Source organism: Megalobrama amblycephala, linkage group LG10 (genome assembly GCF_018812025.1).
Source record: "Megalobrama amblycephala isolate DHTTF-2021 linkage group LG10, ASM1881202v1, whole genome shotgun sequence".
Taxonomy (NCBI): Eukaryota; Metazoa; Chordata; class Actinopteri; order Cypriniformes; family Xenocyprididae; genus Megalobrama; species Megalobrama amblycephala.
The window spans coordinates 31,291,427-31,306,424 of record NC_063053.1 but is presented as its reverse complement, the minus strand read 5'-3'; the positions used below and the strand labels follow the sequence as shown (position 1 = coordinate 31,306,424).

The 14,998-nt window shown below is 37.7% G+C and overlaps 4 gene segments (V, D, J or C); all 4 read left to right on the top strand.

The window, feature by feature from the left end:
• Window positions 1–3,630: 3,630 nt before the first annotated feature.
• Window positions 3,631–4,120, top strand: LOC125276364. The segment is given in 2 exon segments: window positions 3,631–3,679; window positions 3,762–4,120. Coding segments are annotated over 2 exon segments (408 nt in total).
• A 1,779-nt stretch (window positions 4,121–5,899) lies between these two features.
• LOC125276363 lies at window positions 5,900–6,548 on the top strand. The segment is given in 2 exon segments: window positions 5,900–6,104; window positions 6,214–6,548. Coding segments are annotated over 2 exon segments (432 nt in total).
• Window positions 6,549–11,819: 5,271 nt separating this feature from the next.
• On the top strand, window positions 11,820–12,759 carry LOC125277376. The segment is given in 2 exon segments: window positions 11,820–12,012; window positions 12,120–12,759. Coding segments are annotated over 2 exon segments (384 nt in total).
• A 975-nt stretch (window positions 12,760–13,734) lies between these two features.
• Window positions 13,735–14,385, top strand: LOC125276362. The segment is given in 2 exon segments: window positions 13,735–13,936; window positions 14,045–14,385. Coding segments are annotated over 2 exon segments (438 nt in total).
• The last annotated feature ends 613 nt before the right edge of the window (window positions 14,386–14,998 follow it).

The following is a 14,998-nucleotide window of genomic DNA, read 5'->3' as shown; positions in this document are numbered from 1 at the left end:
AGTTTAAAAGTTTGAATCCAAAAATCACAGAACTTCATACACATGGACAACAAGACTTTCTGAGTAAACATGCCGAGTTTCAGGAACTTTTTTTAAATCAGTCATTTATATGAATGGGATTCAGAGATGAAGGTCATAATACTAATGCTGTCCACCAGAGGGAGCCACAGGACAACAAATCCTTTCAGATCTCTTTATGAAAGTCTGTGTAAATGGTTCAATAGATTGACTTGTAGTATAAAAAATGCATATAGGCCTAAATTCATTATAGTTTCATAAAGTTTAATAAAGCCCAATATAATTAGTTTGCAAAAAAAACAAACTGTAATCTCCATAAGACTTACAGATCATTAATTTTTATGTTAATATTCATTTTATACTATACTATTGAAAACATATTTGTTGACGTGACTGAATGTATTGCCGTTCAATTGAAGGAAAGAGACAATATTATCTGTCTATTTTAATATAGTACATAGAATAATACTTCCATAAAGAGACACTTAAAGACTCATATTTTATTTGAAAAGACACATGGCCATTGCTGTACCGTCTACTACACGATTCAAAGTGTTTCTGGATTAAAGTTTCTGAGCTGTAAAAGATCCCAATAACAATTCAAGCTACAAGTTAATCCTATTATGCTAGAGGATGTTCATGTGCATTAAAGCTGTCTAAAGACCAAGAGTTTGTCTTACATTGGCCATATAACCTGTTACGGCCAGGACTACAGTACCTGTTTGTTACTCTGGGTGGCGCAATTGCATACAGTGCTATAATATATAGTGTTTAACCGTTTAAATACACACTGGAGCCCCATCGAATAAATTCATCACTGCATTAACTCATTATTATTCACCTCGTCCTTTCCTGTTCATCAGTGTGTCTGTCTGTTCACACCGCCCTCTAGTGGCACAGTGATGTAGTGCAAGATAACATGAATAAAACTGTTGAAGGGTTTCTGTCATCAGTACAGCTGTGATCACCTGCGGTCTCGTACCTGCAGCCGAATTACAGTCGAACTGATGATCACTAAAGCATTTTTGCTCATGTGATTTTGCTTAGATGATTCAATTCAATTCACATTTATTTGTATAGCGCTTTTCATGATACATATCATTTCAAAGCAGCTTTACAGAGAATGCATGTCAACATTACAATTTAAGAATGCAGTTAGCAAATATTGTAATAATTTAGGCAATTAATTTACAATCATTGTTAGCAGTTCAACTGAACGTAGAAGCAATGAGCTCCTGAAAAATGAATTACATTAACAATAATAGGATATAGAAATTGGGCAATGTGCATGTTAATCCAGATGATTGCGTCTTCTGAAGTCCTCGCCGGAGTTGGTGCCGTCTCTTCATAGGTGTTGCTCATCTGAGGTCTTCTTAAGAGGCTGGATCCAAACTGAAGCAGATGTACTCTCTAGTCAGAACAGAAAAACAGAAAAGCAAATGGAGAATAATTAGCGTAGCTGCTGTTCATAACATTAAGCAAAGATAGTCACATGCAATTGATCTGATATGAGATGCATTATGTGAACGCTTGGCTAAAGAGATGCGTCTTTAATCTAGATTTAAACTGGGTGAGTGAGTCTGAGCCCCGAACATTATCAGGAAGGCTATTCCAGAGTTTCAGAGCCAAATGTAAAAACGCTCTCCCTCCTTTAGTGGACTTAGATATCCTAGTTACAACCAGAAGTCCAGAGTTTTGTGATCTTAAAGAGCGTGAAGGATTGTAGGGCGACAGAAGATCAGTTAAGTACACAGGAGCTAAACCATTTAGAGCCTTATAGGTCATTAGCAACACTTTATAATCGATACGGAACTTAATGGGTAACCAGTGTAGAGATGATAAAATTGGTGTTATATGATCATATTTTCTTGAACTGGTAAGAACTCTAGCAGCTGAATTTTGTACTAATTGTAGTTTATTTATTGAGGAAGCAGGACAACCAGCTAATAATGCATTACAGTAATCTAGTCGAGACGTCATGAAAGCATGAACTAACTTTTCTGCATCAGAAATAGTTAACATATTCCGTATCTTAGCAATGTTTCTTAGGGTGGAAGAAGGCTGTTTTTGTAACATATGAAATATGATTTCAAAGGACAAGTTGCTGTCTAATATAACACCCAGGTCTTTAACTGTCGAGGATGGAGTAACAGTACATCCTTCTAAATGCAGATTGTAGTCTGAGAGATTCTGTGTACAGGTTTTTGGCCCAATAAGTAATACTTCAGTCTTATCTGAATTTAATAGAAGAAAATTACTAGTCATCCAATGTTTTACTTCTTTAACACACTCTGTCAGATTGGATAATTTAGAGATTTCATCTGGTTGTGTTGAAATATATAACTGAGTATCATCGGCATAGCAGTGGAAACTAATTCCATGTTTTCTTATAATATTGCCGAGTGGCAGCATGTAGATTGAAAATAGCAGAGGGCCAAACACAGATCCTTGTGGCACTCCATAGTTTACTATCGTTATCTTAGATTTTTCCCCGTTTATATAAACAAAATTGTGACGGTCTGATAGGTACAACCTAAACCACCTTAATGCCTGTCCCTGAATACCAGTGTAATTTTGTAGTCGATCTAGGAGTATTTTATGATCTATAGTGTCGAACGCAGCACTGAGATCAAGTAACACTAGTATTGAGACACAGCCTTGGTCAGAAGCTAGAAGTAAGTCGTTTGTAATTTTAACGAGCGCAGTTTCTGTGCTATGATGAGATCTGAATCCTAAATGAAATTTTTCATAGATAGCGTTTTTTTGCAAGGAGGAGCACAATTGGACTGACACCACTTTTTTCTAGTATTTTAGACATAAATGGAAGATTTGAAATGGGTCTGTAATTTGCTAATACGTTTGGATCTAATTGTGGTTTCTTAATGAGAGGCTTAATAACTGCTAGCTTGAACGGTCGTGGGACGTGACCTAGAGATAAAGACGAGTTGATAATATTGAGAAGAGGCTCTTCTGCTACAGGTTACAATTCTTTCAGTAGTTTAGTGGGTATTGGATCTAATAAACATGTTGTTGGTTTAGACGCAGTGATAAGTTTATGTAGCTCTTCCTGTCCTATAGTTGTAAAGCACTGCAACTGTTCTTGAGGGGCGATAATTGAGGCTGAATCATAAAACTCTGTTAAAGGTTGTACATTTACAATTATATTTCTGATGCTCAGTAAAGAAATTCATAAAGTCATCACTACTAAACTGCAATGAAATGTTTTGTTCTGGTGATGTCTGTTTATTTGTTAATCTAGCCACTGTACTAAACAAGAACCTTGGATTGTTTTGGTTATTTGATGATGATGATGATGAGTTTCATCTACATTTCATTTTCACTGTTTTTTCACACGTGGTTTGAATTGTTCTAAATTTTATGCCACATTTTTAAAGTTCAGTTATTGGTATATCATGATTACATGATCCATATTTGAAGTTGTGATTGACAGGATGAGATGAACGAGCTCCTCCTGAACCTTCATTTAGAGCCTCATTTAAATACAGAATGAGTTCATTTGCATATTGATCAGATGCTTCAGTGCTCTGAGAGTGTTTATAGTGCTGTGTGTTTAACACTTCATCACTGACACACACAACAATCTTCATCAACATGACCTTCATCATCATCTTCATCTGGACTCTCACAGCGTTTGCTCAAGGTTTGTGGAGCACAAGTTTGATATCAATTCATTTCTTCAAGTATATTGTCAAAGTTTTGAGTTGATTTTCTTCTTGTTTCAGAGTGTAGAGGACAGATCACCGTCACTCAGAGTCCCTCAATGACAGCAGCTCAACCAGAACAAACTGTGAACATCAACTGTAAAACCAGCACAGATGTGCAGAGATGGCCTAGTGGAGATGAAGGTTTAGCCTGGTACTTACAGAAACCTGGAGAAGCTCCTAAACTCCTGATTTATTATGCAAACAACCTCCAGTCAGGAACTCCATCTAGATTCAGTGGCAGTGGATCTAACAGTGATTTCACTCTGACCATCAGTGGAGTCCAGACTGAAGATGCTGGACTTTATTACTGTCAGAGTTTCCATTGCAGAAGACGTTCTGATGGTCATTGTGTGGGTGACCATGTGTTCACACAGTGATAAAGAGTCGTACAAAAACCTCCGTCAGTCAGAGTCACAGTGACTGAACTGATACTGCAGCTGCTCACACACTTTCACACACTTTCACACACACTCAACAACAGACACTCAAAACAATACTACATAAAGAAATTCACTTCAAAACGTTTCCTTCGTTCACTGTGAATCTATCACAAAATTTTAACAAAGCAAGTTACATTGTTATGCCAGTAGATGGTGACAAGAGACTGGCTTAATGAGTGAGTGAATAATTAAGTCATGAATCTAATGCCGAGTTCACACTGCCTGATTTTAGCCCAACAGATTTTGCGAAATCGCCAACAAAAATGAAATCAGAGGCAAATAGGTGCTCATTCGCGCAAATGACAAAGCAATTCTTGCTGGCTAACATTTCGAGACTGGAATTATTAAAAATGACCTTGCATTATCTTTATCACTTCCCGCGTGTTTGGTTGTGAAACGTAGTTTGCGGACCAGAAAGAGTTGACGGCAATTCTTCCTAGTCATGCAATGTGAAACCCTCTGTCGCTGATCCATCATGTATGCACAGCAGAGACTGAACGCTACCCCAGATAGTCGTGCAGTGTGAAAAAAACAGTGATCTGATGACTTTAAAATCACGCAGTGTGAACTCGGCATAAGGCTATGTTCCGCTGTCAGTTTAATCCGATTAATTGTGTATCCAATTGAAATCTGATCTAAAATTATTGACATCCACACTGTGTATCGCAACTGTTCAGATCCGATTTGTGTGTCCATGCGGCTCTTTAGTTTTCCTGAATATCTGCATTGATTTCTATGGCAATGATGTTGCATTAGTAGACATACATTAAAAACAACAACAACCAACATGGAGGGGTTTGCAATACAGATGTTGTCTTATTTACAACATGACATTGTGAAGCTACTCCATCTTATAATACAGCGGAGGGAGGCTGGTATGTTTGGCTTTATTCTGCTCCGTCGTCTTCACTGGTCTCAAAACGTGTCTCCGTTATATTGCCATTTTCTGCTCGTCCCACATTTTGCAACAACACAACCTTCTTTCTGAAGCGACTTTCAACAAGACTCCTACAACAACTTCTGACATTTACGTTTTACGTGGCATGAGAAAGTCACATAAACCATGCGAAATCTGATCAGCTAAAACGGATTTCAAGAATTTGAATAGGATTTCAAACCATATATGAATGAGCTCAAAACAGATTTGTAAAATTGCATTTCATGTGATTTTTGGCTGTTCACACCTGCTAAATCTGATTGGATTTAAATTGCACAAAAATTGGATTTGGACTGACAGTCTGAACGTAGCCTAAGTAAACTGATTCAAAACATTGATTCATCCAGAAACTATTAGGTATGTTTGACTTGAACAGCGTTGTGCAGACCGATGTGTGCGACATTAAAGTACATGAAGAGATTAGACAGCAGATGGCTCTGTATGATTTCAAATGGCTCTCATAATACTTTGATCTCATACACCGATCGGTCAGTGCAGCTCCGCTTCCAGTCGAACACACCTATTCTTTATGAGTGAGTCATTGAATCATTCACTGAAATTATTTGTTGAAAACACTGACTCATTCAGGAATGTGCTGTTCGTTTGAAACTATTTCAGCTGAATGAGCAAAAACAAAGTAACTATTGTCAATATTGAGTTTAATATGTAAATTACTCATAAGTCACTTTTGATCTGACATTCAGACCATCTGATGTTTCTTTATATCAAACATGGAGATGTGAAATGTTTTGTGAAATCTCAATGAAACCACATTAAACCATCTTAAACCTGTCACTGCTGAAGCGTTTGCATAGAGAGAGTGTTTTACATGAGCGACACACGCTTCAGTGCTCTGCATGTGTTTATAACTCTGTCAAACATCAAACATGATCAACAACTGTTTTTCACTAGAACTGAACCTACAACCAACAAAAATGACTTTCAGCACCATATTGATCTGGACGCTGGCAGTATTATGTCGAGGTTTGTGTCAGTAAAGATTACAGACATTATTTACTTTATTGTTTTTATGTGTTGTGAAGATATATGGTTGTAAAAGTGTTTGTGATTTCTAATCTTTCTCTCTTGTCAGAATCTGTTGGTCAGGTGACAGTGACTCAAACTCCCTCAGAGCTGCTCTCTCAAACTGGACAATCAGTCACTGTGACCTGTAAAACTAGCAGTGATCCAGAATCCTGGTGTAATGGACAGTGTCTTAGCTGGTACTTACAGAAACCTGGAGAAGCTCCTAAACTCCTGATTTATGCAACAAACCTCCTCCAGTCAGGAACTCCATCTAGATTCAGTGGCAGTGGATCTAACAGTGATTTCACTCTGACCATCAGTGGAGTCCAGACTGAAGATGCTGGACATTATTACTGTCAGAGTTTCCACTATATCAACAGTAAAAGGGTGTTCACACAGTGATAAAGAGTCGTACAAAAACCTCCGTCAGTCAGAGTCACAGTGACTGATACTGATACTACCGATCGTGATTGCAGAAAGATTTAGGTCTCATAACCGCAGTCAACAGGTCATCTCCACTGAAGTGAATGGATCACGCCGATCGAGCCAGATGTTAAAGGAAAGGGGATGTGAGGATTTGTGGAGACTTGAAGGTAACAGTGAATCCGGGCCTTTGTGTTGAACGTTACCCGATTCCACAAATAGAGGATTTATTCACATCATTAGCAGAGGGTCAACGCTTCACCAAACTGAACCTCTCCAGTGCATACTTACAAGTGCCCTTGACAGAAGATTCACACAAATGCCTCACTATCTCCACGTCAAAGAGGCTCTTCTGTTACAATCAATTACCATTTGGTATTGCTTCGGCTCCTGCAATTTTTCAAAGGGCCATGGATCAGATTTTACAATGTTCATTGCTATCTAGTGACATCTCAAGAATGTAGACGCAGTCCTCAGTCATCTGGATGAGTTTGGGCTGTGTGTCCAACACGAGAAATGTGAATTCTTTAAAGATTTGCTGCAGTATTTGGGGCACATCATTCATGCTCAGGGTCTTCATAAGACACCAGAAAAGGTCAGGACAATCGTGGATGCGTCTGCACCGAAGGACGTCAGTCAACTTAATTCATTTCTGGGAATTGTAAACTATTACAGTCAATTTATCCCTAACCTTGCATCAGTGTTAGCAAGAAATTACTCAAGAAAGTACTGAATTTCTACCAATATCTGTACAGGTGAAAGTTTACAACGCTTACAGACCACCGTCTGCTGACAACAATCTTCAGTCCAACAAAAGCCATTCCATCCATGGCTGCGGCTCTGATATAGAGAAAGAAAAATACATAATTCACCTCTCTGTGTTTAAAATCACCATGAAATCAAAATTGACCATAATGTTGCAGTATTTATTATAAATGATTTTTAATGCACATCATTATTTGTTAATATTCAGCTAAGTTTTTAATGTTCACAATTATATTTGATGTTGTGATTGACAGGATGAGATGAACGAGCTCCTCCTGAACCTTCATTTAGAGCCTCATTTAAATACAGAATTAGTTCATTTGCATATTGATCAGATGCTTCAGTGCTCTGAGAGTGTTTATAGTGCTGTGAGTTTAACACTTCATCACTGACACACACAACAATCTTCATCAACATGACCTTCATCATCATCTTCATCTGGATTCTCACAGCGTTTGCTCAAGGTTTGTGGAGCACAAGTTTGATATCAATTCATTTCTTCAAGTATATTGTCAAAGTTTTGAGTTGATTTTCTTCTTGTTGTGTGTTTCAGAGTGTAGAGGACAGATCACCGTCACTCAGAGTCCCTCAATGACAGCAGCTCAACCAGGACAAACTGTGAACATCAACTGTAAAACCAGCTCAGATGTGGCCTGGTACATAGATTCAGGATACATCTTGAGCTGGTACTTACAGAAACCTGGAAAAGCTCCTAAACTCCTGATTTATAGTGCAAGCTATGTTTGGTCAGGAACTCCATCTAGATTCAGTGGCAGTAGATCATCTTACAGAGATTTCACTCTGACCATCAGTGGAGTCCAGACTGAAGATGCTGGACATTATTATTGTATGAGTAGACACGACATCAACAGTAAATATGTGTTCACACAGTGATAAAGAGTCGTACAAAAACCTCCGTCAGTCAGAGTCACAGTGACTGAACTGATACTGCAGCTGCTCAAAGGAGGATCTGAAACAACATCGTCACACAAACATCTGAAATAAAATCATCTAAATTAAGCTTTTTTATAAATTATTGAGGTCAGAAATCAAAGCATTAGCTGAGAGAAACAGACAAAGTCCATCAGTGTCACTGTTAAATTTCCTCATATTCATACCCTCTTTAGACTAAAAATGTTGTGGAAAATGTATATCTGCCTTGAGATTTTGTGCTCTTATAGATCAGTGACATGATTGAGATCTACATGTGAGTCGTCCACCATATTGGATCAGTCAGATCTGGTCCGTGAACACTGGAGAGCAAGTGAACTCCTGACTGCATCTGCAACCTCTGTAATAAAGTTTCATGAGAACTAGTTAAATAGTAAAATCACTGTGGGGCATCGATTATAAAACACAAAGTTCCATTAGTTGCTTTTATTTGAGAAATGGATCAACATGTGGATCAAGGTGTGGTTATTATACAAAAGAACAACAATACTGACATAAATCACAAGTATAAAAACATCAAACACTCATAAATAGTTGCAGAAACATCAAGCAGCAAAACAATCAAATCAACTTCCACTTGATGAACACACACAGTCCTCTATCAGAACACAGTCCAGACCTCAACTCTCATTCTAGTGATTTCCAGCATGTCCACGAGCTCCAAGAGGAAGATGTGTGGCAGATATTTAAGGAATAATCAGTATCGCCCTCTACTGCCTCATTCCCTTCATAACCTCATTCACATATGAATATCTATATATGCAATAGACATTAGCTGCTATTTTCACAGCATTTAGTTGATCATTAATGTGATTTTACATATTGAGTTATACAAAAACACAAACCAGCACATCCTCACCTCTGAAAGGTTTTCCTCTGTCCGTCTGGAGTTTAAAGCTCAGTGGTTTATGTGCTGCACAATGCTGTGATATTTTTGATGAAAGTCATTGATTTGTAAGTGTGAGTGATGAACAGCGTCATGTTGACCGTTGTGTCGATGTGTCCGGAGCGGTCGAATGGGCCTCTATGACACCACCTTATGTTTAACATCATTTTGAAATTCAGTGTGTGTCTTCCGGTATGATCCGCTTACACTTATTTTTAGATGTATAAAACAGCTCATTGTGCTGCTTGATATTGCAAACTGACATATTATTTTAATGTATTGTCTTCATTATAAACACACTGGTCTGTAGTGTGAATAGTTTCACTGTTTACTGCACTTTATTATTCTTCTCGTTATTTCATTAATGAATCTGAAATCTTGTTCATTCACAGAAAACAGTCTATATCTGCACTGAAAAATAAGAAGGATACATATCTAAGCCTCTGGAATAATTACTTTATTTGTTTATGTATGCATGCATTCATATTTATGAAATTATTTATGCATAACTCTAAATTAAAAATATAAATGCATCATTTATGGACTAAACTACATATGTGTAGCATATGCACACGTATCAGGATAATCAATAAACTTTGGAGTTTTCAGAACGCTTTTAACCTGATGAACTGTGTTTATAAATCACTAAATCGGCTCCGACTGGCTGTGACTTTCGGCAGGTTTGTGGACCCGTGAGGGTAAACAGAAAACTCCAACTTCCTCACTTTGGTGACTTCAAAAGGAGCACCCCCCCCCCAGAGACTGACCAGATCCACATTCCAACACCCCACACACACAGGCACACACAAAAACACACACACAGACACATACAGAAACACACAAACATACATTTTTGACTGTATATGTAAAATACAACTATGCTGAAATATATCCATCATGTATTTCGAGCGTATGCATGTTTCCTAGTGTTTAAATGAGTGTATTTGTGCTAGTGTTAGTTGTAATAAGGGAATTTTGTCTGTAGCCTAAAGCATAACTTCTTGTATATGCCTTTCTGATCAATCGAGTTTGATCTCGTTTTAAAGCTCCGGACTCGAGCTATTCACTGAGAGATGTCACATAGCTGACAAATGCATTTTTCTATGTGTTTAATGATATTATGAAGAAAGCACTCCATCTCGAAATCCGATCTGATAGTCGTAAAGTATGCAAATTCATCTAGGAGACCAAACAAAGAAAGAGCTTGCCCGCCAACTTTGCATCAATGTCATTGGCCATTCCACCTCAAGGAGGTGTGTCGGCCTATCTGTCATAAAAAGGAACACCAGGATTCTCCTGTGTGTGTTCCTGACGGCCCTGAATCATTCACGTGGGGGGTCTCCCGATTGTCTCACGAGCACCTCGTGCACGTCTCTCCTGACCTGGACGCCGCCAGTAACCACGCGCTGCCATCGCGCTCATCTTCGGGACCACTTCTTTGGACTCTCTCTCTCTCTTCGGTTAAGTTACTTATGTTTAAACCTCTTTTGAAAACCCTGCCGGAGAAACCCTCTCGGAAAGGACCAACCAAGCCAAGCGCATTGAAACTGCTACACACGGACTTGAACCAATAAGCAAGTATTATCATTTATCTGAAATTTGTCTAAACTGATTTCTGTGCTGGCTCTCTCAAAAAGGTTTAACTGTGTAATTTGCCATTCTTTGATCATCTTTCTTTCCATGTCTTTTCTTCATTTTCACTCTTGTGTATATATATGTGTATACTTCTGTATATATTTTAGACGTATAATCTCTGTAGTCGTAGCTGCATATATTAAACACATAATTCATGCTCGATTGTTCTGTTTGTTCTTTCAACTGAAGACCAAGTCACTTTAACGTTTTTTCGATCGCTTTATGCTTTGATGCTATAATAGCAAGTTATTTTCGTGGCCAGAGGATAATATTTCTGTCGTAATAGTCTGTGGATAACTTACCGGTTTGCTGGACAGACCGATAGTTCTCTACATAATTATCAAACCAGAACTAAGCATATATGTAATTGATTATAATTAATTGTAATTAATGCACAATATATGTTTAATTCCCCCTTGGGTCGGTATGTGCAAAATAATGATTCATAAATCTTTATGAATTATTATATTCATATTCCACCCATAAATTGATTAATAACCGTTATATATTACATATGTATTTATTTAAGCATGTATTTTGAGTTTTATTTACTTACTGACACCAAGTTTTACCTGATGAGCAAGATAAGAATTTATTTTAAACTTTTAACTGAATTTATGTTTCAGATGTAAACTAATGAATATGAACAAACCTCGTCTCTCTGTTAGTCAAACTCAACTGTCTCAAAGTTTGATGATCCTGTGACACCAGAAACACTCAAAATAACTATAAATGTGTTTGTCATGCATGTGTACCTAAAAAAATACATTTATATATTCTTTTATCTGTGAGGTTCATAATTTGGCCACATGTTCTTGTTTTTTTCATCATGTATCTGCAGGTGTTTTCATGCTCCATTGAGTGAAGTTTATGAAATGAAGGTGGCTTTAAAATAATAAATGTAATCGTGAGAGTCAAAATAAAGACAAAAATGTCACAATTATTTCTAAACATCCAGTTTTCTGCAGCAGTGTTTGATGAGGGAAATTTAATTTCTCAACATTTCTGCTCTGCTGTCAGTGTCTGAGACACATTTGAGAGGAAACGCTTTGAATTTGTGTCCCACCCCTGTGATTGGAGCTCAATATCAGAGCGTCTGTCAGTCCGACTGTAAATCCAACATCAGTGTCCTTCAGTTTCACTCATTCCCAGTAAAGATGAGGACACACACTCTGATCATCTGCTCTCTGCTGCTGCTGCTCAACGGTGACACTCACTTTACTGCATTTACTACATTTACTACAGTACATGAACCTGTTCTGGTAAAGATCATTAATGTCTTCTGCTGATTTTCTTCTTGTTGTGTGTTTCAGAGTGTAGAGGACAGATCACCGTCACTCAGAGTCCCTCAATGACAGCAGCTCAACCAGGACAAACTGTGAACATCAACTGTAGAACCAGCACAGATGTGTATAATGGTGGTTCTGATGATTTCTTAGCCTGGTACTTACAGAAACCTGGAGAAGCTCCTAAACTCCTGATTTATTGGGCCAACACCCTCCAGTCAGGAACTCCATCTAGATTCAGTGGCAGTGGATCTAACAGTGATTTCACTCTGACCATCAGTGGAGTCCAGACTGAAGATGCTGGACATTATTACTGTCAGAGTTTACACGAAATAAACGATGACTATGTGTTCACACAGTGATAAAGAGTCGTACAAAAACCTCCGTCAGTCAGAGTCACAGTGACTGAACTGATACTGCAGCTGCTCAAAGGAGGATCTGAAACAACATCGTCACACAAACATCTGAAATAAAATCATCTAAATTAATCTGCCACTCTTAATAATTATAGAGGTCAGAAAGAGATTTTGTGCTCTTATAGATCAGTCACACGTTTGAGATCTGACTGATTTCAGTTGCCGCCTTTTATTAATAATAGATGTTAATTTTCATAATTCTCCATGGTTATTTGATTTGAGTATCTCATCCTAACATGTCATTTGTTCACTATACACTGTATTCATACTATATACTGCAGACAGTAAGAGTTTTATATCAGCTGCTGTTGTAGTCCTGATCAACAGACACGCCTCACTGAACGTTCTTATAACAAAAATCTGTTCGCTGGGAAAGATGTACCTTTTCACTTTACTGTCCCAGTGACAGAACAGAACAGTGTATCCAAACACTTTCACACACACTCAACAACAGACACTCACACAACAAATACAAAGAGATTCTCTCAGAAAGCTTTCTTTAGATAACTGTAAATCAAAACATATTTTGACAAAAATTTTAACAAATTTAGCTGTAAACAGAAGTTGGGTTGTGCATGTTCATCACCTGTCAATCATAACTGCTTACATCACTCCATCTCCACCTTTAGTAGGCACAGGATGTAGACTCCAACATCAGTCAGACATTGGATTTTGGTTGAAAATGAAAATTGGGTTGACACAGGTGAAAACAGTATGTGACTAAAGAAGTATTTCTGAATTCACAGTACTCATAAAAGAGCAGGCAAAAAGTACCTGGATGACCTACTGCTTCTGGCGAGATTCTGAAGTGTGTATACGATGGTCAGTTTACTATCCCATGAGGCCACTGGAGAGGTTTTGTGAACGAAGTAATTACTAATTCAAAATAAGTACCTACTCAAGAGAGCATGTGATTTCTGAAGCAGCCTGAGTTGTTCAGAGACACTTTATTCTACTGTGATTCATTTGGAATTATTTCAGCTGAACATAAACAGACAAAGTAACTTGCAGAATTGTAAATTACTAAAATGTAAGTTAATCAATAACAGATTGTTGTTTATTAAACTGTTTCATACAGTAAAAGCAATGTCACATTCACAATCATGATGTTGGTCTGATATTCAGAAAAAAAAAGTCTTGCTCATGTGATGTTGCTTTATATCAGTAAAGGATTCTATTAACATGAACTTTCAAAATGTTTTGTGAATGAAATCACATTAAACCATCTTAAACCTGTCACTGCTGAAGCGTTTGCATAGAGAGAGTGTTTTACATGAGCGACACACGCTTCAGTGCTCTGCATGTGTTTATAACTCTGTCAAACATCAAACATGATCAACAACTGTTTTTCACTAGAACTGAACCTACAACCAACAAAAATGACTTTCAGCACCATATTGATCTGGACGCTGACAGTATTATGTCGAGGTTTGTGTCAGTAAAGATTACAGACATTATTTACTTGTTATTTTTATGTGTTGTGAAGATATATGGTTGTTAAAGTGTTTGTGATTTCTAATCTTTCTCTCTTGTCAGAATCTGTTGGTCAGGTGACAGTGACTCAAACTCCCTCAGAGCTGCTCTCTCAAACTGGACAATCAGTCACTGTGACCTGTAAAACTAGCAGTGATGCGAACTGTTGTCACAATGGACACCATTTTGTTAGCTGGTACTTAAAAAAACCTGAAGAAGCTCCTAAAATCCTGATTTATGGAGCAATCAGTCGGGAGTCGAGAACTCCATCTAGATTCAGTGGCAGTAGATCATCTGGGAGAGATTTCACTCTGACCATCAGTGGAGTCCAGACTGAAGATGCTGGACATTATTACTGTATGAGTATACACTACATCAACAGTAAAAATGTGTTCACACAGTGATAAAGAGTCGTACAAAAACCTCCGTCAGTCAGAGTCACAGTGACTGAACTGATACTGCAGCTGTTGTGTCGTCAGTGCAGCACAAAAACAACCAAACGTGATAATATTGAGCACAATTATCAGAATCATCAAAAATCAGTATATGAAAGTGAAGGGATTGTGATTTTTCATGTTCAGTGACAAGTTGAGAAATTATAATGATTTTAGGAGGAACTGAACAACCTTTCTATGAATGAGATACACCAATCCACCTTAATGTTCAACACAGAAGCTGTTTTCCATTCATGATCCACTATAGGGAAATAACAAGAAGAATATCAAAGTGCAGTAAACTTTAAAACTATTTGCGCTACAAACCAGTGTGTTTATAATTAAGACAATACATTAAAATAATATGGTAAAAAATACCAGTTTGCAATATCAAGCAGTATAACAAGCTGGGCTGTGTTTCCTAAAAGCATCATAGGCCTAAATAGATCATCGTAGAGCCTTTGCCACCAATGATCTCTACGATCAACTTAATTCTTAGATGCTTTTGGGAAACACAGCCCTGTTTTATACAGCTAAATATAACTGGAAGCGAATGACACTGGAAGCCAGAAATAAAAACATA